Source organism: Poecilia mexicana, unplaced genomic scaffold, assembly GCF_051168715.1.
Source record: "Poecilia mexicana isolate PSO_F unplaced genomic scaffold, ASM5116871v1 scaffold_14, whole genome shotgun sequence".
Classification (NCBI taxonomy): domain Eukaryota; kingdom Metazoa; phylum Chordata; class Actinopteri; order Cyprinodontiformes; family Poeciliidae; genus Poecilia; species Poecilia mexicana.
In genome coordinates this window covers 18,554,249-18,577,983 of record NW_028263383.1, presented here as the reverse complement: position 1 = coordinate 18,577,983, position 23,735 = coordinate 18,554,249, and the positions used below count along the sequence as shown (strand labels likewise).

Sequence of the window (23,735 nt, the reverse complement as noted above, 5' to 3'; positions counted from 1 at the left end):
CAAGTTCACAGGAAGGCTAGCATCTTATTTTCTCATACTTAATGAAACCTGGAAGACACACATTGATTTTTCCAGATTATGTACAAAACCCTGAAAATAAAAGACAACAGTTTTATGTTTATGAGGAAAAATGAAAAACAAATCTTTAAAAATACAGATGAATAAAAGAAGACTTGACATTTTGACTTAAAAAAATATGTATTTATCTCAAGTTTATTGTACAATCACAGAAAGGCTGTAAGAGTCTATGTAAAACTTAAATTTTGAGATGAGTAGACCACCACACAGAGTGACACCTGTTCAGTAATAAAAAAACTGAAATGATGAAGTTTTCTGGGGTCAATTTAGTTTTTCTGAGCCAACATGCTTTGTTTCACAAAATAGGGATATTTAAGTATCATCCAACAAGAAAAACTAAATTAAATCAAACGTTTTCTATGTATCTGTTGAATATTGAAGTTGGTGTTGATGAAGTGAATGATGAGACAGACTGTTGAAAACACATTATGTAGTATAAACAGTTCCAATCACAAGGTCAGAAATAAACCAACCATGGACATGAATGCTCTGTTCAGTTTGGGCTTTTAAGTACTTATTTAAAGTTTTTCCCTAAGGTAGATGATTATACAACTTAATTTATTTATTTTTTATTTTGCGCTTTGTCGATGCATTGACATTTATTACAGATTTTCTCTCTGAAAATTAAACAGCATTGATGTTTAGCAAGGTTCTCTTTAAACATGCTTTTGGTAGCGGTCAACACAGTTCTGGTTGTGATTGCGTTTTTGACGCAGGATTTGGTGCAGCTCACTAAAATTGGTTGGCTTCATGACAAAACCCAGCCTTTATATATAATTCATACACTTTTCTCTTGAGGTAGGGGCTTTGGGAAAGCCGTTCAAGAACGTCACATTTTGCTTTGCTTTAATTATTCGAGCCCTAATTATTCCAAAAAAAGCTTTGATGAATCATTGTTCATGTTTCACATACCTGGTTCAAGGGGTTCAAAGTTCCCTCCGAAGGGGCCGGTGCCAGTTTCAGACACTTTGTTAGGCCAACATCCCCAAGAGACCCACTAATGACCTACTTTATTCACTCAGCAGTTTTGAAGGAGAGACATAAATATCTCTTTGTAAATGTTGTACGACACGAACCTCCCCAAACACTAGAGTTTTACATTCCTGGTAGAGCTGTGGGAAGAACTTGGAGGTTAAATAATTTTTATCCACTTTAGGGCTAACAGAAATTAACAATTATCTTAGTAATCAATTATTCTGATGAGTAATCAAATTTTAAAAAAGGCACCTTCTGTAGATTTTTCATTTAACCACTTAAGCCTTTGTTATACAACACTAGAAACACATTAAAAGATCCAAATAAATAATTCAGTTCCTTTTTTAAATAAGAAAATAAACATCTTATTGGCTAAAAAGGAATAACAGAATTTCTTTACTAAATCTAAACCTGGTGAAGCTAAATCTAAAAGCTGAAGAGTTTTGGCTAAGACATTTTTATATAATTATAAATAGTACAGTTTTGGCTTAATTACTGCTTTAATTATTTAGTTATTTGACCGATTACTTAGTCAACGATTATTTCAATAATCGATTGATCGTGACTAATGTGATGAATCCATTTATTGTTTCAGGCCTAATCCACTTATTGCATTGCATCCCTACTGCTGACAGTAAAACAGACACACAGAATGACACTACCACCACCGTGCTTCACAGGTGGCTCAGTGTTCTTTAGGTTTGGGAAGCTACAAATTTCAGTCAAGCGAGAACGGGTCGGTTTTGGACCAGGCACCCTGGTCTTCCTGGTGTTCGTAAATCTCATTGCAGTTGAATATTATTCATTAATTTCACCAAATAAATCAGTGAAAGCCCCATATTAATATGACATTCATCTCCACAATGGATCTAAACATTCGACTGAAACTTTCAATGGTGCATAGCCACATTCTTTAGGTAATTAATGCCGTGAACAGCACAAATGATTCATCTTGAGAAAGAAAACAACACATCAGTACAGACAATCAAGCTAGAGTGGCTTCCTTTAGAAAGCATCATACGTCCGGAGATCTGTCCAGAAGCTTGTGAACAAAAGTGATCGACTCCATGCTGGTGCTAGTGAAGATTAAATCTGTCTAAGTGACCATTTCATTACAAATATAAAGTGATTAAATTGCAGCCCCCTTGAGTATCTACAGATTTATAATGGAAAGATCTTCAGATTAATTTGTGTTTGGCATTAGTTTGTACAATAAAGCTCCTATTAAATCACTGTGCTGTACTGTGTGAATAGTTCGACCCCTAAAAAAATATGCACTAGTCCAGTTTCTCTGCGATTCGTCCCATTTTGGTGCGCATATTGCGCACAAGGAAGAACGCAATGGTGGTGATGCCCATTATGACTTCAGCTACCCAGAAGGCCGTGTCCCAGCTGTGCTGCTTGGCGACAGTGCTGAAGGGAAGCCCTGCCATGAAAGCCCCCACTGCGGCAAATACAAAGACACTCCAGTTACATGAAAGAGTTTCGTTACTATACGTCACTTCTGGTCACGTGACCCAGCAGCTTACCGTTTGCCATCAGTGCAACGACGGCGTGAGACGTTCCACAGAAATTGGAAGGAGCACTTTCGCTTGCTATCACTCCGTACAAGGCGATTGGTCCATACGAAGAAAACCCAAACATGGCACCCAGGAAGAGAATCCAAATCTGTCAGTGAAACCAACATGAAGAACTCATCAGTCCACTGATGTGCCAAGTAAGCCTGATGCAATTAATCACAAATTAAAATGAGAATTGCATAGTAAAGTTAATCATAAACACAAGGTAAAACATTTCATAATGTACCTCTTTCTCTGAGACTCCAAGCAGAACAGACACCGGATGGATGGCCTGGACCCACAAAGGAGCTTCCTGAACAAAAGGATTGTTTCAAGCTGACTTGTGTTGATTCTACATATTTTAAATTATGTCGTCACGCGTTCGACTTACCTTTGGTACTTCAGGTGTGATGGTCACTCTGAACAGATACATGGACACATACATGCCAGCCATCATGAGAATGAGCAGGCCATGACGGGGGTTGCCATGAGTGCTCAAGCCTTTCTGAGGAAACACAACGGGAAGACATTTCAACAAGAGTAGCACTGAAACCGCAAGCCCCGTTGCTTAGTGGTACTTACGCGGGCAACGGCTCTGTCCGAGATGAAACCTGCCGAGAGGCTGCCGACGAACCCCCCGACCTCCAGCGCACTCATGTAGGTGCTGCCTGTTGGCGACAGAGCCTCGGTCAGCACCAGTTAGCTTAAACCAACAATCAAAGATGAGGAGAGAAATGGGAATGCGCACCCATGAGAGCCGTTTGGCCTTTCTCCTGCATGAGGAACAGCTGCCCCCAGTCAGTGGCTGCCGTCTTCACCCCAAAAACAACCAGGTAGCCCAGAGAGAGGACCCACAGGAAGGGAGAGAGGAGAAATTCGCTGAGGGTGCTCTCGATGTTGCCTGCAGAGCATATAACCAAGAGGTAAGCTCACGGTAAAACATCTTAGTTACGCCTTCTGGACGTCTCCATCTATAATCTGTGGAACTGTATTATAAGAGTAACACAAGCTGTGTTTCCATTAACCAGAGAAATGCACAACTGAAATTACGAAAATACATTCACTTAATGGAAACGAGGCAATTTCAAAAAACACGTTTTTCAATAAAACGTTTTTGCGCCAGGATGAGGTGGTTTTTCAACCTTATCGAAATAGATGTATATCATAAAACTGCAATGGAAACAATTTTTTCGCATTACACGGCTACAGTCGAATGCTACTTCTGGCAAAAACCATGAGGAAGATGACAGGAAGTAGCAGGAGGATCATGGTTTGTTTTTTTCTTTTGGACAATAAGCAGCGTTGCTCAGGGGATGAGCACTGGAGCCAGTGGTGGATTATAAATATACCTCATTTAACTCTTTACATCCGTCGCTGCCATGATTTTTAATGACTCAACAAATGGAACAGCTTATTTGTGTGTGATGTTAATTTCTTATGTAAGGGAAACACCAGAATATCGACAAAAGATTTGAGCGCATTTGTAAAGGAAAAACAGCTTACGTGTTTTGCTTACCTCCTTTCACACCCTTCTTAGCTGCAGCTTCGATGCTGGGAAGGCCCACGTCCTTCGGCTCGTTCTTTACGAATACCAGACAAACCAATGAGAAGGCAGCACAGAACACGCCAGACATGGCCAGAATCGTCCTCCAGTCGTAATACTGCAGGAGCACCGTGACCATGAGCGGACCCAGACTCCCAGCCAGGTTCATGCTGCAGGACAGCACAGACCACCATGTTCCAAACTGGGATGGCTCATACCACTGGCGGGGAGGAGACGCAGAGAGATGTTAAAATTTCTTCAGATCTGACCTAGAATATTTATTTTTGAAGCAAACGTTGAAGTTAGGCGAAAAAATACTGAAGTTTAATACATTATATCAGAAGTGGAGGAGGTTTGTCTGCAGAAATGCAGCGCTCCCGGTCATAAAACAAACAAAAAAAAAATAAAAAGAATGAAACCCTGGCTGGTTTTAGTGCCATCAGTCATGCTTGTGTATGTGCTGCTAGTTAATGGAGGAGAAATGACTCAGTACAACAAGAAAACTATTTATCTAGCGTCAGAGGAGACCATGCTAGCTAGCTTAAGTAATTAGGGCAGCTGTAGGGTGTGAGCAGCATGTACACAAGGGTGATTGGCAGCACTAAGACCTTCCTCCTGGCTCTGATTGGTTGTTTATGGCTGAGCGGTATATTTCTGCAGATGACAGTAGAAACACGGGAGAAGGCAGAGGAGCTCGATTTTTTTCACAGATCATCTGCTTCTTACTACATGAGACATGTCATGGTGTAGCGACATGATGTACCCATTTGTGTATTTCACAAATAGGTAAAAAACATATTTTTCTAAAAACGTTATGTACTGCACCTTTAAAGGGACAGAATTATGTATGTATTTTTGGAGCTTTGCATAAGAAATTCCCTATAAAGGAGACAGTAAACATGAGGAAGCAGGTGCTCTGTCTGCTTATTTGAGACCAAAATATTATTTTTAAGCTGCATACATAATAGTTTCTATGGAGGAAAACTAACTAAACATCACCCTGAAACCACCAGCTTCACAGTGAGACCTGGTGACAGCAGCACCAGGCTTTACTGTGGGATGTTTTCTTCAGTGGGGACAGGACAACTGGCCAGAAATTTGTGGCGCTGAATACAGGACAATCCTGGAAGAAAATCTGTTAGAATCAGTAAAGATTAAAGACAGGGGTGGAGGTTCACCATTCAGCAGGTGAACAACCAGAGCCAGAGCTAAAATAGCTTAGATCAAACCCTATTCATGTATTAGAATGGCCTAGTTAAAGTCCAGATTCTAATCCAACTGAGAATATGTGTAAAATTGCTGTTCAAAGATGTTCTTTATTCTAACTGACTCAGCATGAGCTGCTTCTGAATGAAGAATTGGCAAAATATTTCAACCTCTAAAGCCGCTGTAAATATAGTGAAACGTGTCCCCATGAAGTATTGTCAAACATAATCTGCTGCTTAGATTAGATTTCCAACATAACCTGCCAAAAGTGTAAACCATGGAAAAGAACTGAACCTTTTTCCTGGTACTGAAAACACAGGATTGAGCCTGAAATTACCTCACTAAGTCACTAATCTCATTCCATACAACTGACCTTTGAAATGCGGGTTCAGGTGCCAGTTCCTGCAGGCTGCTACAGTGAAGCCATGTCCTTATGAATATGGACATTATCCTGGCACCGACTTGCTAAGAAAATCAGAGCAGCTGTTGCTAAAAGATGCTACCTGGCTAAAATCATCCTTCCTTGAACAGATTGGCTGTTTAAAAGTTGTTTTCTTTCATTTTGTTGCTCTAAGAGAAAAAGCAGGATGAAATAAGAGCCACATGCCCCCAGGCAGTAACTCAGTTAAAAGGCAGCTACGAAAGCCCCTTGCACAGCACACCCAGTAAAGCAGTAACCTGAGAAACTGCTGGGAATACGCCTAAGGTAGCCACAGACTTAGTTAACACCATGTTGATCCATAGCTTCGACTTCAGTTTAGCTGTCCTGCACAGTTAGAACTGCTAAATATATTTGCACACAAAACTGGGGGAAGAAGTCTTTTAGCAAATTTGCTCGTCTTTTCTGTAGATCTACTTAGAGTTATCTATAAATACACACTGTCCTGTAATCTGACCCCCCCACCACCACCACCATACGCTGAACACATGCCAACAAATTGGGTTTGTTTTTTTTGCTGCTTCAGTCATTCGAATCCACGAGTCATTTCTAACAATATGATCCATTTGTTTTCTTCAACAGACAAACACCTGGAAATGTCTAATTAATATTCAGACCTACCGAGAGTTAAAAATATGCATGGAAGAAATCCGACAGCTATTTATAGATGAGACCTTAGCAGATTATTAGGTAATCCTTTAATTTCTCAAACTGCTGCCGGCTTTCCTGCTTTCGTCCTGGACAATCAACACTTCATACAGGAGGCTAAGATCAGCTCACACCAAACACAGCTGCCCCGCTCCTAAATGTCAGCACTGCTTCGTGCCTACAGGCCGCAGCCTCTCCAAATATAATCCACAATTAACATGTGGGTGTATGTACAGCTGAGACTTCAAACGTATTTTTCTCAGCAGGTGGCGTCTCCGGACAGACAACAGGCGTCATGAACAGCCTGCGAGCTCCAAAATATTGGACTTGTCAAGTTTCAAATTCAAATTCAAAAATACGTAATTGAGCCCAGAGGGAAATTAAATGTTGCTGTAACTCATAGTAGTTCAAAATCCTTCAAAGAGTGGTTGTAGATGATGATGGCTGCGGACAGGGAAGATCTCCTGTAGCGATCTGTTCTTCGGCGTCCCTTAAGAAGCCTCTGACTGAAGACACTCTGTTTTTCTAATTCAGTCTCATGAAGTAGACGGTGAGGGTTTTCAACAATTCTCTTCATTTCTTTGTTTACATTAATGTTCAATGTGAAGATGAATAGATTTTTTTTTTTTACAAAAAAGCTCCAAAAGAAACAGAAAGGAGACACCAGCAGTTTGAAGCTACTCAACCCGACAGGAAACTGGGAGCAGCTGATTAGTTCAATTACATTCAGGAAGACTTATAAATCCCAGAGGGAAATTAAACAAACCACCAATTAGGATCTCAAAACCTCACCGTTACAGGAAAACCACTGTCTGCCGTGATTGGTGGTACTAACTAACCTTAACATTCATGACAGTCTTTGCTGATGGGGGGAAACTATATCGTAGTCAAGAGCAAGGAGGGGAGAGAAAGTTGTGAGCAGCATTTACACGGCCATGATTGACGGTGCCAAGACCCTCCTCCTGGCTTTTATTGGTTGTTTCTTGTTAGAAGCACTGGGAGAAGGAAGAGGAGAACTAATTTTTTCACAGATTGTCTGTCTCATACCATACTGTCATAGTGACAGTTTCAACATGTATGTAAAAATATATTTTTATCAAAGTTACATACTGCAGCTTTAAGCTCATTTTCTATTGAGATGCTACACTTAAACATGATGTTTGTGTTCAAATTGGAGACACTTGATACAGAGGAGGTAACCAAGGGTGCTACGACTTATTTGGGTAGGAATAATATTTCCCCATAGGGCCAGGTTGTTTTTTGATAGTTATTTTCCTTAATGAATTAAATCATCATTTAAAGCTGAATTTTGTATTTAATCTGCTTGTGTTTATCATTAAATTAGCTTAATGATCTGAAACATTTAAACATGATTTTAAAATGAGAGAAAAAAATTTGGCACTTTATATCTCTAACCTTTACACATTTATTTTATGTGACGTATCTAAATACTTGCTGTTGATGGTTGAGATAATGGTGGAATTTCAGTGCATTATATATACAGAAGAAAAGAATGGCGACACTGATCCAGGCTGATCAAGAAAAAAAAAGGTCAAATTCCAGTCTCAAGTTGACAGATTACTGCATTTCTATTTCTACCCACTGGTGTTCATTGCAGAAAAATTTGAAGAGATCCTTACAAATCAAAACATGTTCATACGAGTCAATGTTGTGCCAACAAAGCTACTCCCAAATCAGACCAAATCCTCTTGCTTCTTAAGCTGATTAATAGTTTTTTCCTCTGTCAGCGTACTTTTAGCATTTCCTTCATTTACATTGTCTAAATGTGAGGCAATAACGCCAACACAAGTCCAGCTAACGGCTCTCAGACCAGTGATTTATGATCCAACAGGCAGGATAATATTACCTTCCGAAGCACCTTCCCACATGGGGGCCACCCACAGCCCTGTCCCAGGCCGTTGATGAACCAGAGCAGGGAGAACATGGACACAGTTGAAGACCAAGAGAAGGCCACGTTGATGCCTCCGACCAAGAAGAGGCCGATGGAGAAAAGCCAGCGGGCGCTGATCTGGTCCGACAGCACGCCGCTGATGAACTTACTGATGGCGTAGGCCATGGTTTGACTGCTGGTGATCAGACCTGCAGAGGAAAAATGGAATGGTCCCCGATGAAGCAACAAACTGGTTCTTCAAGGAACATATTTAATTAGCTATGTTGACTTCTTAACAGTTGAGGATGAACAAATCTCTAGATTATTTCTAACAATTGAGACGTTTAGACCACCATCACCACTTTAGTCGTTCACTGGTTAACAAGAATTTAACTGAATGTCATGAAACTTTATGCAACCTTCATTCATAATTGTAGGAAAACCTGAAAGTGCAAAATTATAAGTGAGAATTACAATTAATTGTAATTAATCCATTCTGACTATTCAGTCATTCTTGCTGATCTTTATGATCATGGAGTGTTAAATTTAATGAGTATCTCTTGTACAAATAAAAATATAATTAAAAAGACAGCTACATTGTCTAGCCTACTCAACATTGATCTAAACAGTCCTTTGTTAGACTATTTGGATGATCAGATCAGAGAGCAACTTACTAAAAATTAAAGAAGTGCCAATTCAATAATTATTTATTTATCCCAAAGGAAAATTAAATGTCGTCCTAACTCATGTCATCCAAGTATCTTCAAATAGTTGTTGTGCATGGTGATGCTGTGGGCAAGAAGGATCTTCAGTAGCAGTCAGTCTTGCAACAAATCTGAAGAGGCCTCTGTCTAAAGACTGTGAAACATTAAAATATTTTCAATAAAAAAATGAAAAAATAAGATTTTTCCTATTTATTTTGTGCACATAAAATAACACTTCCTACTATTTTTTCCCATAAACACATAAAGTAACAACGACTTCTTATTGTTTAGCAAAGCTCAGAGACTGCATAGTCAGACATATGCTTAGATGCATAAATGGGTATAATTTCTTTATTTTCTGTATAAGGCACTTTTTTTTAACTTTTGTATGTTAAGTTACTTAAAAAAAATAAAAGAACAATCAGAATCGGAAATTAAGAAAGTCTCATCAGTCCAATGTAAAGTGTAGCAGGAAACTGTAGCAATAGCCACATAAAAGTAGTAATAGTTGCCAGCTTAAAAGTAATCGGTCCTTACCCAAGTCGTCTTTGTCCAGTTCTATCTCCTCCATCACAGACGGCATAACAAAAGAGAATGTCTTCCTGTTAAAGAAATACAGTGAGTAGCCAGTGAACATGCACAGGAAGATGACCACACGGTAGTAACCGTAGCCTGTGGCCGCCATGATTACAGTCAACTGATCAAAATGTAACGTATTAGCAGCCTTTTTCTCGCCCTGTATTTGGGTCCTCTGGCCTTTAAATCATAGCCAGCAAAAGACAAAGTAGCAAGCTGTAGCATCCGCCAGGCGGTTGAGGTGGAGGGTTTTCCATAAGCAGAACTCCTTGCAGCCTTGAACCTCTGTTCGTCTGAGAGTGTTGCTTGTGTGCGAGAAGGAAGGACAGAGGAGGGAAACCTCACACCAGCCTGGAAATGAGAACATACCAAACATGACTGAAGCGAGAAGCAGCCACACTGAGCCGTGGTTCAGTGCACCAGACAGAAGTATATCCACAGCTGTGATTAAATTAAGAATATTTAAACATGTTTGCTAAAACATGAAATGTTGAGAGTAATAAAACATGTAGAGTGTAAATTATTATGAAAGAAAATTATCCATGTTTATTGTTATGGTATGATAAAACAGTCCCTTTTTATGTGTACATATGAAAAGATTTGTTTTTAATGTGTCTGTGTGAAGATATTAAGAAAGGTGTATAAATTAGTTTGTTTCCAAATGTATTGGACTGAGTGGAGCAAAAAGTTAGAACCGGGCTTTTAAAATTTTGAGTTGTGAAATTGAACCTTGGTGAAGTAGTCGTTTTGTATTTGTGAAAGACTGAAATTATCTACAATTACAAAACTCCTATAGGAATTTTTTCTGCAACTCCAACTTCTCGGCTACACGGCTACACGTCTGCACCAAAAACACCTTCCCGGTTTCTGAATAAAAAAGAAGCTGAAGCTGACAATTGGGAAGGTCAGGTAAAATATCGGAACTGTTCCTTTAAGTTACAGAGGTTATCACAGTAAGCCTGGAGATATCACAGCGTATTAATGGACATTAACTTTAAAACTTGTCTTCAAAGGACCAGCGTTAGTAAAAGAAACGCTTAAACCTTCAAGAGCCTCAAAAGGCGAAAATGTGGAATTTCCAACCGGTGAATATTTAGTGGGCTACTGCGCTCGTGAGGGAAACAACTACATCGGTTTGTTTTAGCAGCTCTCTGTATCTCTAGGCCTCAATATTTAGCACACAAAACCCGACCCAGCTCGGTAGATATGGACGCCCGCTTGTTATCAGAGAGCAGCTGCCCTCTGTAAGATGCCGACAGACACACCGCTCTGGCCTTACCTTCATTCACGTCTCTGGTTCGTCCCATACACGTTACAAGGACGAAGCGCGCTCACAAATCAGCAGCTCAGCTAGTGCGTCCACGAGCGTAGGCACGTAGCAAACACACCAATGCACGAGCACGAATGCCCCATTGCTGAGATACGTCAGCGCGTCCGCCATATTGAATGTGGCTTTGGAGTTTTCTTTTTTTTATATCTTATGTGCTTCGTTATACTCATGTTTATTATTTTTATTTTAGCTCTTACTGTAGTAAACAATGACCTCCTCACATTAATTTACTGTAGTTAAACAATACATCCTTACAGAATATAGCAAAAAATAGTCGTATTATTTAGGTTCAATATAAAACTAAAGTCCCTGAGTGCTATTCGGACAAAAACGGTATATTGACAAAGAAACACTTTTTTTTTTTTATCAAGTTGCTTCTTTCCAAATGTGAGTGGAGAGATGTATTTCTATTATCTTAATGTGAGCTCGCACACACGTGGGAAACCGTAGAAACACTAGTCCTCTCACTTAAAACATAAAAACATAAAATGCTAACTGTACTGCGTTATGTGAGTAACGAAACTTTTATTAATTATTCAGGATTTGCAACATCTTCATTACTCCAGCGCCATCATGTGGCGGATTTCACCACATCAAAATAATAATAATAATAATAATAATAATAATAATAATAATAATAATAATAATAATAATAATAATAATAATAATAATAATAAACGATCCCTTCACTCTGCCTCCTCAAAAATACTTTCTGTCGCGTTTGTGTACATGTGACTGTCGAATCTTGCGTAAAATCTGACTTCGACGTGACTCGTCTGAGAACTTAACGCAACAGGTTTCTCTGTTCAGTCGACGTTCCAGACAGAAGGAATAACGTCTTTGGAGAAGTTGGACAAGATTAGATTTAGCAATCTGCCCTTGTTAAAACCGTTGAATACTTTTAGAGTAGTGATTATTACCATTTTTATTTTCACAAGAAGAGATTTTCTCTGCAGCTTCTTACTAGATTGAAACAAAGTAAGTATAATGTGAGCTATGTGGACTTCTTGCAGGGTGTAATTCAGGTTTAGAACACGATGTGTGCAGAAAAAGCTGTATATTTAAAATATGAAATGGAGAAAAAACGTTAGTAAAAGTTAGTACAAAAAGGCTTTTCTGTTATCACAGTAAATGTTTCATTCAACTAAATGCTTTTAGGTTTTTTTGTACGATGATGAATAATATAAACATTGTAAGAAATTGCAGATTTGTTTTAATTTAAAACAGAATATACATGCTTTAACCTAATGAATATGAAAGTGATATTTTTGGCTTTTATTTATTTTTAACTGTTTCTTTTTTTTTGTAAATTTATATTAAAAGGTGTGCTAAGTTTCTGTACAAGTTTTCTGATCAGTTTTTGTTTTACAGTTTCTTGGTGAAACTCCTTTTGACTAACTTGTGGCCTATTGTATAGAATAGAAACGTGCTGTGCGTCAGCAAATCACTCACCGTCTCTTTGTGTCTCCCTTTCCATTTACAGTCATGTTGAGAAGAAGCGCTCGACTACAATCTTCGGGTTACTACAACTCGGAGGGAGTGCCGACCGTCTCCTACAAGGAGCATTCTTATAGGTAAGCTGGACGAGCAATATGTCCACCTTTATGCATATTTTTAACTCAATAATCCCAATGTAACTATTTTCACTTGTTTTATTTGACCCATGCAGAGTCTTCAGGAAGAAAAGGAGTTCTAGATGTTCCAACTTCGGCACATACTCTATACCAGACCACATCCCTTGCATGAACATGGGCTGGGACATGGAGAACGACTCCGACGCAGAAACCATCCCATACATAGACATAGACAGGGACTCAGATGCAGAAACCATCCCATACGTAGACATGGACATGGACTCAGATGCAGAAACCATCCCATACGTAGAATCGGCCACAGAGTCATACGCAGAACCCGTCCCACGCACAGGCTTCACCATGAACACTGAAGCAGGGATGATAAGAGAAGAAAATGCCCACTTGGAAAACAGAAGGAGGACCGCCGCTCGTAGACGGTCCCCCAGAAATAAGCGCAGGGAGAACATTTTCTTGTTTGTCGTCACATGCCTCCTAATTTTTGGTACTTCCTCATTAAACAAAAATTGTAGATTCTGTGTTTTGAAGTAAACGTCATTGACCTGGCTGTCTTCTGCTTTGTCTCTGCTCATTCATCAGCTCTGGCTTACCCGATTTATGCTATGGAGTTCACACCTGAAGAGTCTCCTGCTTCCTCTATTGCAGCAGACATGGTATGTTGTCAACATTACATCTTTTTATTCTCACTATACAAACATAAGTCAAATCATGTCTAAGTCTCCTCTCATTCACAGGCCTCCAGTGGATACTGCAAAGGGATAATAATGGATCCATTTGAATTGATAAAGGCTCTGATAGGCTTAACCACAGCAGATGACTACTGTGTCCCTCCATAAAATCACTGAACTCACACCTCAGTTTTCTCTGGAGTTTATGATTTCTCACTAACTGTGTTTCTGTGCTTTTGGCCCAACCAAAACCAGATCCACTGGTTTTGGTTGGGCCTTAAGAGTTATGGAGGTAAGTATGGAGGTAAGTACATCTACACGAGTTCAATCAAGCTGAAAACATTCATTCAAACTTGTTGTGTGGAATATGTAGTTTAACAAAAAATACCAGCAGAATCATTAGATTTTCACTGTAAAATTAATTTTGGAGGGCATAAAAGCGTAAATCTTTACAATCTTAAATATTCATTAATAGTTCAATTGGAATAAGTTAGCATCTTAATTTTAGTAAATAAATTTTTAGTGTTAATTTGAGAAAGAAAGGCCTGCACAGTGGAACAGCAAGAAGGTCTTTCTGCATGGAGTTTCCATGTTCCCACTGTGCATGCGTGGGTTCTCTCCAGGTGCTCTGGCTTCCTCCCACGGTGCAAAAACATGACTGGTAGTTCAATTGGAATAAGTTAGCTTCTTTATTTTAGTAAATACATTTTTAGTGTTAATTTGAGAAAGAAAGGGCTGCACAGTGGAACAGCAAGAAGGTCTTTCTGCACGGAGTTTCCATGTTCCCACTGTGCATGCGTGGGTTCTCTCCAGGTGCTCTGGCTTCCTCCCACAGTGCAAAAACATGACTGGTAGTTCAATTGGAATAAGTTAGCTTCTTTATTTTAGTAAATACATTTTTAGTGTTAATTTGAGAAAGAAAGGGCTGCACAGTGGAACAGCAAGAAGGTCTTTCTGCACGGAGTTTCCATGTTCCCACTGTGCATGCGTGGGTTCTCTCCAGGTGCTCTGGCTTCCTCCCACGGTGCAAAAACATGACTGGTAGTTCAACTGCTAACTCTAAATTGTCCTCAGTTGTGAGTGGCTGTGAACGTACACAGTTCACAATCACACAAACTAATGCTTTATTTGTATATGACTAGATTCATATAAAACTAATCAAATAAATGGATGTAAACTGTTACAACAGTTTTATTGATTCAAATAACAGTTCATAAGTGTAAATCTGTCTTGACTGGTGGTATTTTCAGTTTCGTGGAGCTCCACGACACAAGTGGGGAAGTTTTCAGTCAGATTCAGATCCTCTGTAGGGGTAAAAGGGTGTTTAGAGTATTAGCTTAGCTTTGTGACTAGCAGCAAACCAATGGACTGCAGGATGCTTCGTCATCCTCAAGGTAACTGAATGGGTTTTCTCCAGGTGCTCTGGTTTCCCCACCCCAAAAAAATCAAATGATATTTTAAAACAATAGGTTTCGCAAACCTATTGTTTTAAAGGAACAGGAAAGGAAAGACATACATTTAATACAGGTTTGCTAAATTATACCTGTAATTTCAGGACTAATAGCTAAGGTGCTAAGCTAGACTAAATTTCCCACTTAATGCTAATTAAAACAAAACATTAGCATTACATATGTATTTGTTTGTCGCAGGTACAATGTCTCCTCTCTTTGTTTTCTTCTCTCATCATGTGTGTTCAACAACACTACACCGCCATTAACTCTATGTGTTCTCTTCTTAGCTCCAGAAGCCCCGGCTTGGACCTCCACTCCCCAGCCGGTCGAGGCAGATGGCCGCCCATCCTGAGCCTGGTTCTGCTCGAGGTTTCTTCCTGTTAAAAGGGAGTTTTTCCTCCCCACTGTCGCCCAGCGCTTGCTCACGATGGGGGATTGCGCCACAAAATGACTGCAATCAGCTGGTTTCTTTAGATAAATAAATTGAATCACTTCGAACTGCGTTGTCTGAGTTTTATTTTTCTTAGTTGGGTTACAAGTCTTGAAATTGACTTGATCTCAAAACACAAATTTAAAGACTATTGTCGAGTTAGTAAAATCACAAAAGGCTCGGGACTTGACTTGGACTTTCACACTGGCTGTTTTGGTTTTAAGGTTGGTTTTTTTTCATCAAAACAATGACTTGGCCACACCTATGTTAATAGCAAATAAAAAAAAATCAAGAGTTGCTTGATTTAATCAGATTGTTTAAGCTTTTGGTGATACATTTTGTAACAAGCTTGGTGAACATTTTATAAGACTGGAACAATCAATAGTATCAAACAAATATAATTTATGAAAAGATAGACTAATTTAATCAGGAATCTATGTGTACACTTGTAAAACCTACTATATGCATCTCGGGATTTCTTTTAACAGTTATGTGTTGCAGTCTTCCAGCCAACAGATGGCGCTGAAGGATTATGTTTATTAAAATGGAGATTTCAGATTACAGTTACATATCGTCCAGATTTGTATTCTGGTTGTTTCTTCTTTTTATTTTAGATTAGCTTGGGAGTTTAGGGCATTTCCACAATGCTCTGGTAAATAAATAAATACACAAATAAATAAATAAATGCTTCAGTTACTTTTACTTTAGATGGGTTGTTTTGGTACAAATAATTGTGCCAGAGAGGTCTATTATGTTTTGTGAATATCTTCAATGCTCCAAATATTAATTGATATGAACTGATGGAAATCAAACTGCAGAACATTAATTTATGTATTTTCTAGCTCATGGTTTTCTATACTTTGCATTATTATGTTTTTTTTCTTTGTAAAGTATTGTGAAGTGTGAATCGAGACAACAAAGGAAGGCCCTCCCATAATATATTTTTTATTTTATTTTAAAGATTTGATGGGATTCTAGCTGATAACTATGTACATCTCTCGTGTGAAATTAAATATGCTTCACTGTATTAACGTGAATTCTGGTACAGAAGTAAACAGTTATAAACCTGAAATTATCTTCGATTCTTTGCTCTATTGGCTGAATATTTAGATTTTGTTTTCATTTCACATCATTGTTTTTCATCAGAAAGACTAAAGCTCCAAACTCCTCATCAGGATAAGAGAGGAGGGAAGTAATCCATCAGCTGCTATTATGCACATCCAAATGAGCTTCAGAATGGGTACAAAAAAAATAATCACCTCATCTTGTTCACTCGACTCTTTCCACAAGCAATCCCAGTTTCACAGCAGGAGGCGGCTTGGCTGCTGGTCGAGGATAAGCTCCACATTTCAGTTCATGCATCCGACTCAGTCACTGCTGCTTGACGTTGAGCATGGCCATTGCAAATCTCCGTCCTTCTGTTTTACTTCTCTTTGGGATTTTGGCAGAGGGTTGCTTCCAGTCACAACCCCAACCCTGTGCTCTGAAGTATCAGTGAACAATACAATCTGGATTTCAGGCGAAAAACAAATGATTAAAATGTCAATTTAAAGAAATAAAAGTGCAAATACGCACGAATAATTCATAAGTTCTACATTACAACCAGCAGAACTGTTGTTCTCGAAAGCATTTCCTCGACTTTCTGACATAAAGCTACAGGGCAGGGACTTAAAAATGGAGAGAGTGCAGCTCAGAGCTGCAAAGACGCATAATGAAGGAAAGGATGAAATGTAATAAAAATGTAAATGTTTCTCAGCTGCTTACAGGAAGACATTCTGCATTTGCAGAATGTCCCATGGGATTGTGCTGACTTTGTATTGCTCAGTACCCGCAGCAGGACTTGTCTTGGTGTTAGACACTAATGTGTTGAGAGCAAGATAGAGAAAATAACTGGCTGGAAACCAGCTGTATTCATATGACTGAAGGCACACAAGTCCAAGAATAAATTTATTTTGAAAAATAAAAATAAAAATCTAAGAGATAATAAACAGGAATAAATTTTTAAAAATCAGTGTGTCTCTGTAACCTGCAGGTGGAAAAAAAAACTCCTCTGCATGCAGGTACACTACATTTTCTTGTCATACCTGCACAATAAAATTCAAAATAATCTCTTATGCAAACGTCAGCAACCAAAATCTCCTCTGTGGTGAAGCATTTAAGCTGCAGCCATCCCCCAGTACGATTATACGATGCACCGAAGGGGCCCGTCAAGAACCAAATCATTGTGCACACACAGAAATGAAATTGTCACATAATTACCGTGTGGAGTCGGAGCAAGTGCCCGTAGCACTGATCAAACCAGGCGGCTGGTTTAAATGTCAGGGAACAGCCTGACCTGTCACGCTGAGCTGCGTGGATTTGCACAGAAAAGAAACCATCAGGGAGTTTGCTGTGTCGACAGGAACATGTGAGGATGAACGTCACATGAACTCCAGCCCTCATCTAACCGTCAAATTAAATTGGAAGCACTTTGAGGAGCATCAAACTTACTCAAGTCCTGGATGTTTGAGTCCAAAGTCATGAGACAAACAATCATGCCAGCTATAAATGCAATAGAAAGTCAGTTTTTGAGCTTTGGCTCAAATCCATTGCATCTTTTTTAGAGTGTGGAAGAAAACCAAGCTAGCTTAAAGCTGATATTTGAAATTTGAACATGTACATTTGACTGGGAAAATACAAGGGTTTTTTATGGTTATTGTCATTTCATACACAATATATCAGCCAAGACAGATCTTCTGGTTTAATCCAATATGAATTCCTTGTAAAACAGGATATGTCATATTTTCACTGCATCCTGATTGGACAGCTCTTATAGACTTAATCCATGGCATGATTTAAACACATCTTAGAGCTGTACAATGTAACAAAACACAGTCGCCATAGCAATATCATAGTCATAGTCATAGTCGATATTTATAGGATTTTCTTTTAACAACTGAAGTTAACATAATTACTTGCTTGTGCTATTAAATTGCACTACGTGCCTGGAGAACACATAATACCCTCTAATGCTCATGTTGGACGGTAACTGCAGAGGGGATCATAACGGTAGAATCATGTAAATTGTTGAGTCAAATGATGCAACTGAAGAGAAAATAACAGTGCATGCTGTGAGGCTCGGCTCCATCAGCAGTTTCCAGGAAGCCGCCAGCAATAGAGCGGCGGCATGATGATGATGATGATGCAAAGCAATGGACGACAAACATGTTTCCAGCAGAACGCCGCATGCAGCAGGAGGAAAAATGTCAGGTTGATTTCTGGACCTGCTCTCGTCTTCAATAGCTGAGTCACTCAGGGGGAGCAGCAGGTGGCCGTGACAAAAATAACTTGTTTCTCAACAGCTCATTTAAAAGCAGACGTTCCCTCATATTGGCAGAAATCCTCCGAGACATCTCTTTCAGGAATTACAATATCCAACATGCACTTCTTTTCCAATTGAATTTGGTCTATCTTCAGTTCATAGTCAGTAAATATTAATGTAACCTAAGTGGAACATGCTGACCGGCCCTATCTGGTGCGTGCGAAGGATGGTAGCTGCCTGTGCTGTCGTAACATAATGACTGCTCCTCCGTTTTGTTCTTTTTTATCAGCTACCATAGCGTGGTTATGAACTGCTGGCGGCCACAGCAACGCAACGTGTTCTTTTGTGTCCACCAGAGCAGATACTCTAATTACATCTCCCAGAGTTATGGCTCTAAATGAGCAATCCAAGGGTGTGTGAGGTAACAATTCCAACAGAGACGAAAAAATAAATATATCTATAGCATGTTTTAAAAAACTCACCACATCAACAACATATTATGGTGACCTTTCTAGTCTTAATGAACTTAATGGGAGGTTGTTGGGGTTTTTTTTGTGATGGACCAACATAAATTGATATATAATTGTAAATTGAAATGAAGATGAGACGTGTTTTCCGATATTAAATGCTGTAAAACAATCCAGAAAGTGTAGTGTTCAGATGCATTCAGTTCCACTTCTGCCTCCTGTATGACACAATGGCCTTTAGATGTCAGCAATTATTAAACAGAGTTCAACCGAGTATAATAATGTCAGTGTAAGTCCAGCTGTTTCTTTGATAGGGACTGGTCAAGCTTAATGGATACAACTTAATACCAAACAATCCTGGATGAAAACCTATCAGAGGCCACAGAAGACTTTGGACTGGAGTTAAAGGTTTAACTTCGACATGCAGACTCTCCATTTAAGCTGACTGATCTTAAGCAATTTGGCCCAGGAGAATGGGTATTGATGTTGTTCTCTGCTAGACATGCTGTTGTAATTGTGCTTTTCAGACTTTAATCTGTAGAAAATGTTGAACACTGTCTGACTTTATCCCTTTGCCTCGCTATTTGCTCTTCTGGTGTTAGTCTGTCACAACACAATCTGAGTAAAACCACTTGGCGTTGGTGACTGATAGGTTTAAGGGACATGAAAACTTGTGCTGTAGGTATTCATTCACCGCTTCACCGCAGCAGCACAACTACTGCTTTTGGGATCAAACCATTTCCTTTTGCTTCTTTGTTGTGAGCAAACATGTCGCACTATGCAGCAGTCAGAGAGGAAGGGCTGAAAGACTGTGGGAGAGCTCCGGAGGAATAACTAAGGAGTGACTCTCAGGTAATTACTACCGTTATATATCCAGTCTTCTCCCAAGAGAAAAGTCTTCTTCCTTCAGTTGGCATTATTAAGAACTTGGCTGATTGTCTACATTGAACAAACAGCCACAGATGAGTGACAAAGGAAAAAGGAAGATGTTTACGCCTGCATCCGTACTCCACAGAGTAAACGGTGAACATAACTATTTCGACTTTTACCACAAAACCCATTAACTAGAAAAGTTCTAGAAAAAGAAGGAGATTCAACATATAAGTCTAAATACTTGCTAGAGAATGTAAGTCTGTGTGATTTACTTTGGGCCTCTCTTCAATGGTAGCCAAAGTATATGTTTAGTTACATAACTGCTTCTTCTGATAGCTTCACCTTTTATTACTGAACATGATTCATTTTTCTTCTCTTCTTCTGACTCTAATGTTGCTGCATGTAGACCAAATCACAAGCAAACTGTACCTTTCCATCTGGCTGCTTAACGTTGAGCTGCTGAAGAGCTAGTTGTGGGGTTAGCAAGTGGTCTAAGTTATTAAATGGAATCACAAATGTACTGCAGAAATATTTCAATAGTATAAATAAGCTATTAGTGGAGCTTTGGTGAGCGATATGTGTTAGAAGTCCCAAAACGTCTGCCCTTTCTTAGTGTACTCACCTGTTTAGTAAGCACAGAGTGAAAATATGAGCTTATGAAAGCTGTTTTTGTGGGCATCTGTTGATGAGGAGGACATACTCTGTGTTTAGTGAGATTTGTGTTTATGAGCCCAGAGCTGATGCCACAGGTAGTGACAGTAAGCTTAGAAGCCCATGATAAAGGCTCCTTATCCGAAGCCTGTCATTTAGCAAAGTCCACAAGAACAGACTCCATCCAGCGTTGGCATGTAAATGATAGACACCGAAGTGCCTAAAGATCATCAAGATGGACATCTGAGCAGCAGCTAACTTTGCTAATAGAAATCGTAGTTTGGGTTTTATTCATTGAAACCTCAAATTTGAAAAGCCGTCAAAGAAAATCAATTTCACATCAACTTGCTCGAGTGAAAGAAGTATCAGCATTGAATCCAATCATGCAGAAAATCTGTGGGAATCTGCAGCTATCATCATCGGAAAGAGCTGCAGCTTCTTAAAGAGACAGAGACCAATTTCAAGGCGTCAAATTGGAAAAAAAATATTTTAAGTCATGTTTGATATGTACAGTTTATTTTAGAACAAATGAAGGTAACATATGATTGTGCTATAAAATGTAACTATGTGCCTGCAAAATGAACAGAGACCCATCCAGAAATAAAAATAAATAAAAACATCTAATATCAGCTGTTTATTTCATTGATAAGCAGGTAAAAATAAAATCAAATATTTGCAGCCAACAAGTGCTTTCAACCTTGTGAATTTTTTTTCTTTGAAGTGATGTTTTTTTTTTCTTTTTATGACCAAACACTTATTTTCATACAGACCAAATGATATAACTCCAAAAAACTAATTTTGTTTTAGTAGGTTTGCAACCTATACCCCACTAAAACCCGCTTCTGATTGCATAACAACTACTCTACTCACTGAGCCACAGTCTCTTCCAAGTGAAAAAAACACACACACAAAAAAAAACAAAAAGAGCAAGCTGTCTCTGAACAGAAGGAAGCGAAGCGCAAGCAACAGAGAAATCCAGTGACCTAAAATACCGAGTAAAGGAATGACCGAAAACAATAACCAGAACACAGAGCTCAGACAAACTGTGAACTTAACATCTGCACCTTGAACCTGAACCTGCTGTCATTCTGCTGTTCACTTTGCAGCACAAAGAGCAGAGAATTGTCCCTGGAATATTAATTAAGCTTGGGAAGGGATTTGTTTGGCAGTTTGGGAAAGCCTCTCTTCCCGACGCTTTGAGCCGGCCGAATTAACACACTTTGTGAGTTGCCCATTGAGACGCACACGGACAAAATGCCCGGCCATTCAGCTTCGGCTTAGGCGTTTTTTTGTTTCTGTCCGACTTCCCTTTCCTCGCTCTTTCTTCCTCTGCCTTTTACCATCATAGCTTCAGCTTGTGCAAGCTGTTGGCTGGTAACAGAGGTAGCAACAAGGATAATAGGTGGGCAGTAGTTTTCTTCATGCCTTATTTTTACCGAACTAGAAATAACTCGATGCGTGCCGAGCACCCAGTTACCTCATAAGCCCAGTTTTGAACCTGTCTGTATTTAGTTTTTCTCTCCTTCACATGTCGACGGCTTCATCACTTTCGTTGTTCACTGCTAAATTTCATGCTCTTAGATTTCAGACAGACTTTCTGCTGTTAAAAGGGATCACAGTGCGGGGCTGTGCCCTAAATACTGCCTTCACCCGTCTGGGGAGCAGCTTAGACGGGATGTGGAGGTTGTCAAAGTGCTCACAGGATCCCCAGGCGCTTTGGCCTACTTTGCACCTCACAGAGCGACCCAAACAGAAAACGCATCAGAGACATCAAGAATTACTTGCATATAAAAAGAGAGCAAGACGACAATGTTTTTGCCATTAGTCGCTTCCGCAAGCAGAAACTTTAAACCACTGCTGGAAGTCAGACTTTCTTGTGTTTGTTCGTAGTAGACTGTTTGTTCATTATGAAAAAAGCCGTCATATATGAGAACAACATTCCATAATGTACATTGTGTTGATAAAAAAAAACACACGTTTGTGTCAGAAAGCACAGATTTAAACTTAAAGACAGCGTCACTTTATGCAGTCTGAAAGAATTTCCTCCGTAGTTTCAGTTGTTATATTGCAAAATAAATATGAAAATGCAAACAAAGCAAACTATTTTTGCTTATTGTATAGACAAAACCGAGAAAAAGAGAGGTGATGACATGTTTACGTATTTGCACGCCACTGTACGACGGAAAAAAGATACATTTTCTTCTTCACTTTTTTCATGAAAACAGAGACTCTGTTGTTCTACAAGAATCCTAATTTCCAGCTTGAACATGAGTTAATTAGAACCTGTGAGAAAAACAAAACTTTGACATAAACTATGACGGATAATTAATCCTAAACTAATATATTTTTCACACATAATGAAATGAATGCTCATCTTAAGGACAATGTTAGCAGGATGGGACAAAAGTTTCCCAAAGCTAGTTGAGTCTGGGAGGCCCAACATGTCAGACATCATAAATATGTGTACACTGGGGTTAAGTTGGTAAACAATTTTATAAGACAATATAAGAAGAGTTTTAAAACACCTTATGTCCACTCTTGGATTGTAGTTTTTCCAAGTATACAAAATTTTTATTGTAATCCTGTTCATATTTTATATCAATGTTTCTTTTCAGTGGGAGGGTTGCCATTTTCTCAGCTGAACATCTTCCATGTATCCTGGCTAAGTGTTAGCTGAAGCTGATGCCTGTGTCAGTCTGACTGGTTAAGGATGGGTAACTCCCTGGCGTAACTTCAAAACAACGTGGAGAAAAATTTCAAAAGAGAAATTATTGTGCAACAGAAGTTGAGCGTTTCAACAAAAGGTTGGTTCAGTGTCTTATCCGAGGACAGGGCCCCACTGTAATCCCACAGTCGAAAGACACAAAATGTCCTGGATACACAGACAGAGACAGTGCTTTGAAAGCCAATGGCTGACGTAAAAGAGGCATGTTCTGAAGGCTGACGACATGTTACAAGCTGGCTGATGAGATCCCATCATCGTAGAGAATAAACGGTCTAAAGGAACATTTTCATTTGTAATACCACGGGGGAAAAAAAAACACTTGACCTAATTATGCCGTGCTGTTCATGGACAGGGCCGCGTCCATGAACTGCTGTTGTTTGTTGCCTTGCAGTGAAAAGGTCGTGGGCTTGAACCCCAGCGATGTTTCTGAATGGACTCCTCACTGGGCATGCTTGTTTCCCCCTGTGACTGATTAAGTCAAGCAATACAATCGGACCTAATCTACTTTTAAACAAGCCACTTTTGAAATGCTGCACTCTTTAAAAAGTAATTATCAGAAAATGTCAACACAGTTTTGTTTTTTGTTTTTTTTTTCTAAGCATGTTTTCAAAGGGCCAACATCTCTCAT

General features: G+C 39.2%; 2 protein-coding genes across 2 annotated transcripts; one reads left to right on the top strand and one right to left on the bottom strand.

Moving 5' to 3' along the window:
• Positions 1-179: 179 nt before the first annotated feature.
• On the bottom strand, positions 180-9,985 carry LOC106926292 (glucose-6-phosphate exchanger SLC37A4-like). The gene is made up of 9 exons (XM_015001116.2): positions 9,581-9,985; positions 8,316-8,548; positions 4,129-4,375; positions 3,361-3,513; positions 3,195-3,280; positions 3,004-3,117; positions 2,860-2,925; positions 2,583-2,721; positions 180-2,497 (listed from the first exon to the last, which is right to left on the bottom strand). The coding sequence occupies exons 1-9, from the start codon at positions 9,726-9,728 to the stop codon at positions 2,331-2,333; spliced, it is 1,353 nt and encodes a 450-aa protein (XP_014856602.1). The 5' UTR covers positions 9,729-9,985; the 3' UTR covers positions 180-2,330.
• A 1,984-nt stretch (positions 9,986-11,969) lies between these two features.
• On the top strand, positions 11,970-13,440 carry LOC106926295 (uncharacterized). The gene is made up of 4 exons (XM_015001126.2): positions 11,970-12,523; positions 12,619-13,025; positions 13,121-13,194; positions 13,276-13,440. Exons 1-4 carry the CDS (start codon positions 12,435-12,437, stop codon positions 13,375-13,377), a joined length of 672 nt encoding a protein of 223 aa, XP_014856612.2. The 5' UTR covers positions 11,970-12,434; the 3' UTR covers positions 13,378-13,440.
• The last annotated feature ends 10,295 nt before the right edge of the window (positions 13,441-23,735 follow it).

What these genes read in the sequence shown, in the direction of transcription:
- LOC106926292 (XM_015001116.2), bottom strand. Translation starts at nt 9,728, where the DNA reads ATGGCGGCCACAGGCTACGGTTACTACCGTGTGGTCATCTTCCTGTGC. An exon ending in TCACACCTGAAGTACCAAAG is followed by an intron (nt 2,926 to 3,003) that starts GTAAGTCGAACG and finishes CCTTTTGTTCAG; the next exon opens with GAAGCTCCTTTGTGGGTCCA. An exon ending in TTGGAGTCTCAGAGAAAGAG is followed by an intron (nt 2,722 to 2,859) that starts GTACATTATGAA and finishes TTTCACTGACAG; the next exon opens with ATTTGGATTCTCTTCCTGGG.
- LOC106926295 (XM_015001126.2), top strand. Translation starts at nt 12,435, where the DNA reads ATGTTGAGAAGAAGCGCTCGACTACAATCTTCGGGTTACTACAACTCG. An exon ending in TACAAGGAGCATTCTTATAG is followed by an intron (nt 12,524 to 12,618) that starts GTAAGCTGGACG and finishes TGACCCATGCAG; the next exon opens with AGTCTTCAGGAAGAAAAGGA. An exon ending in CACATGCCTCCTAATTTTTG is followed by an intron (nt 13,026 to 13,120) that starts GTACTTCCTCAT and finishes CTCATTCATCAG; the next exon opens with CTCTGGCTTACCCGATTTAT.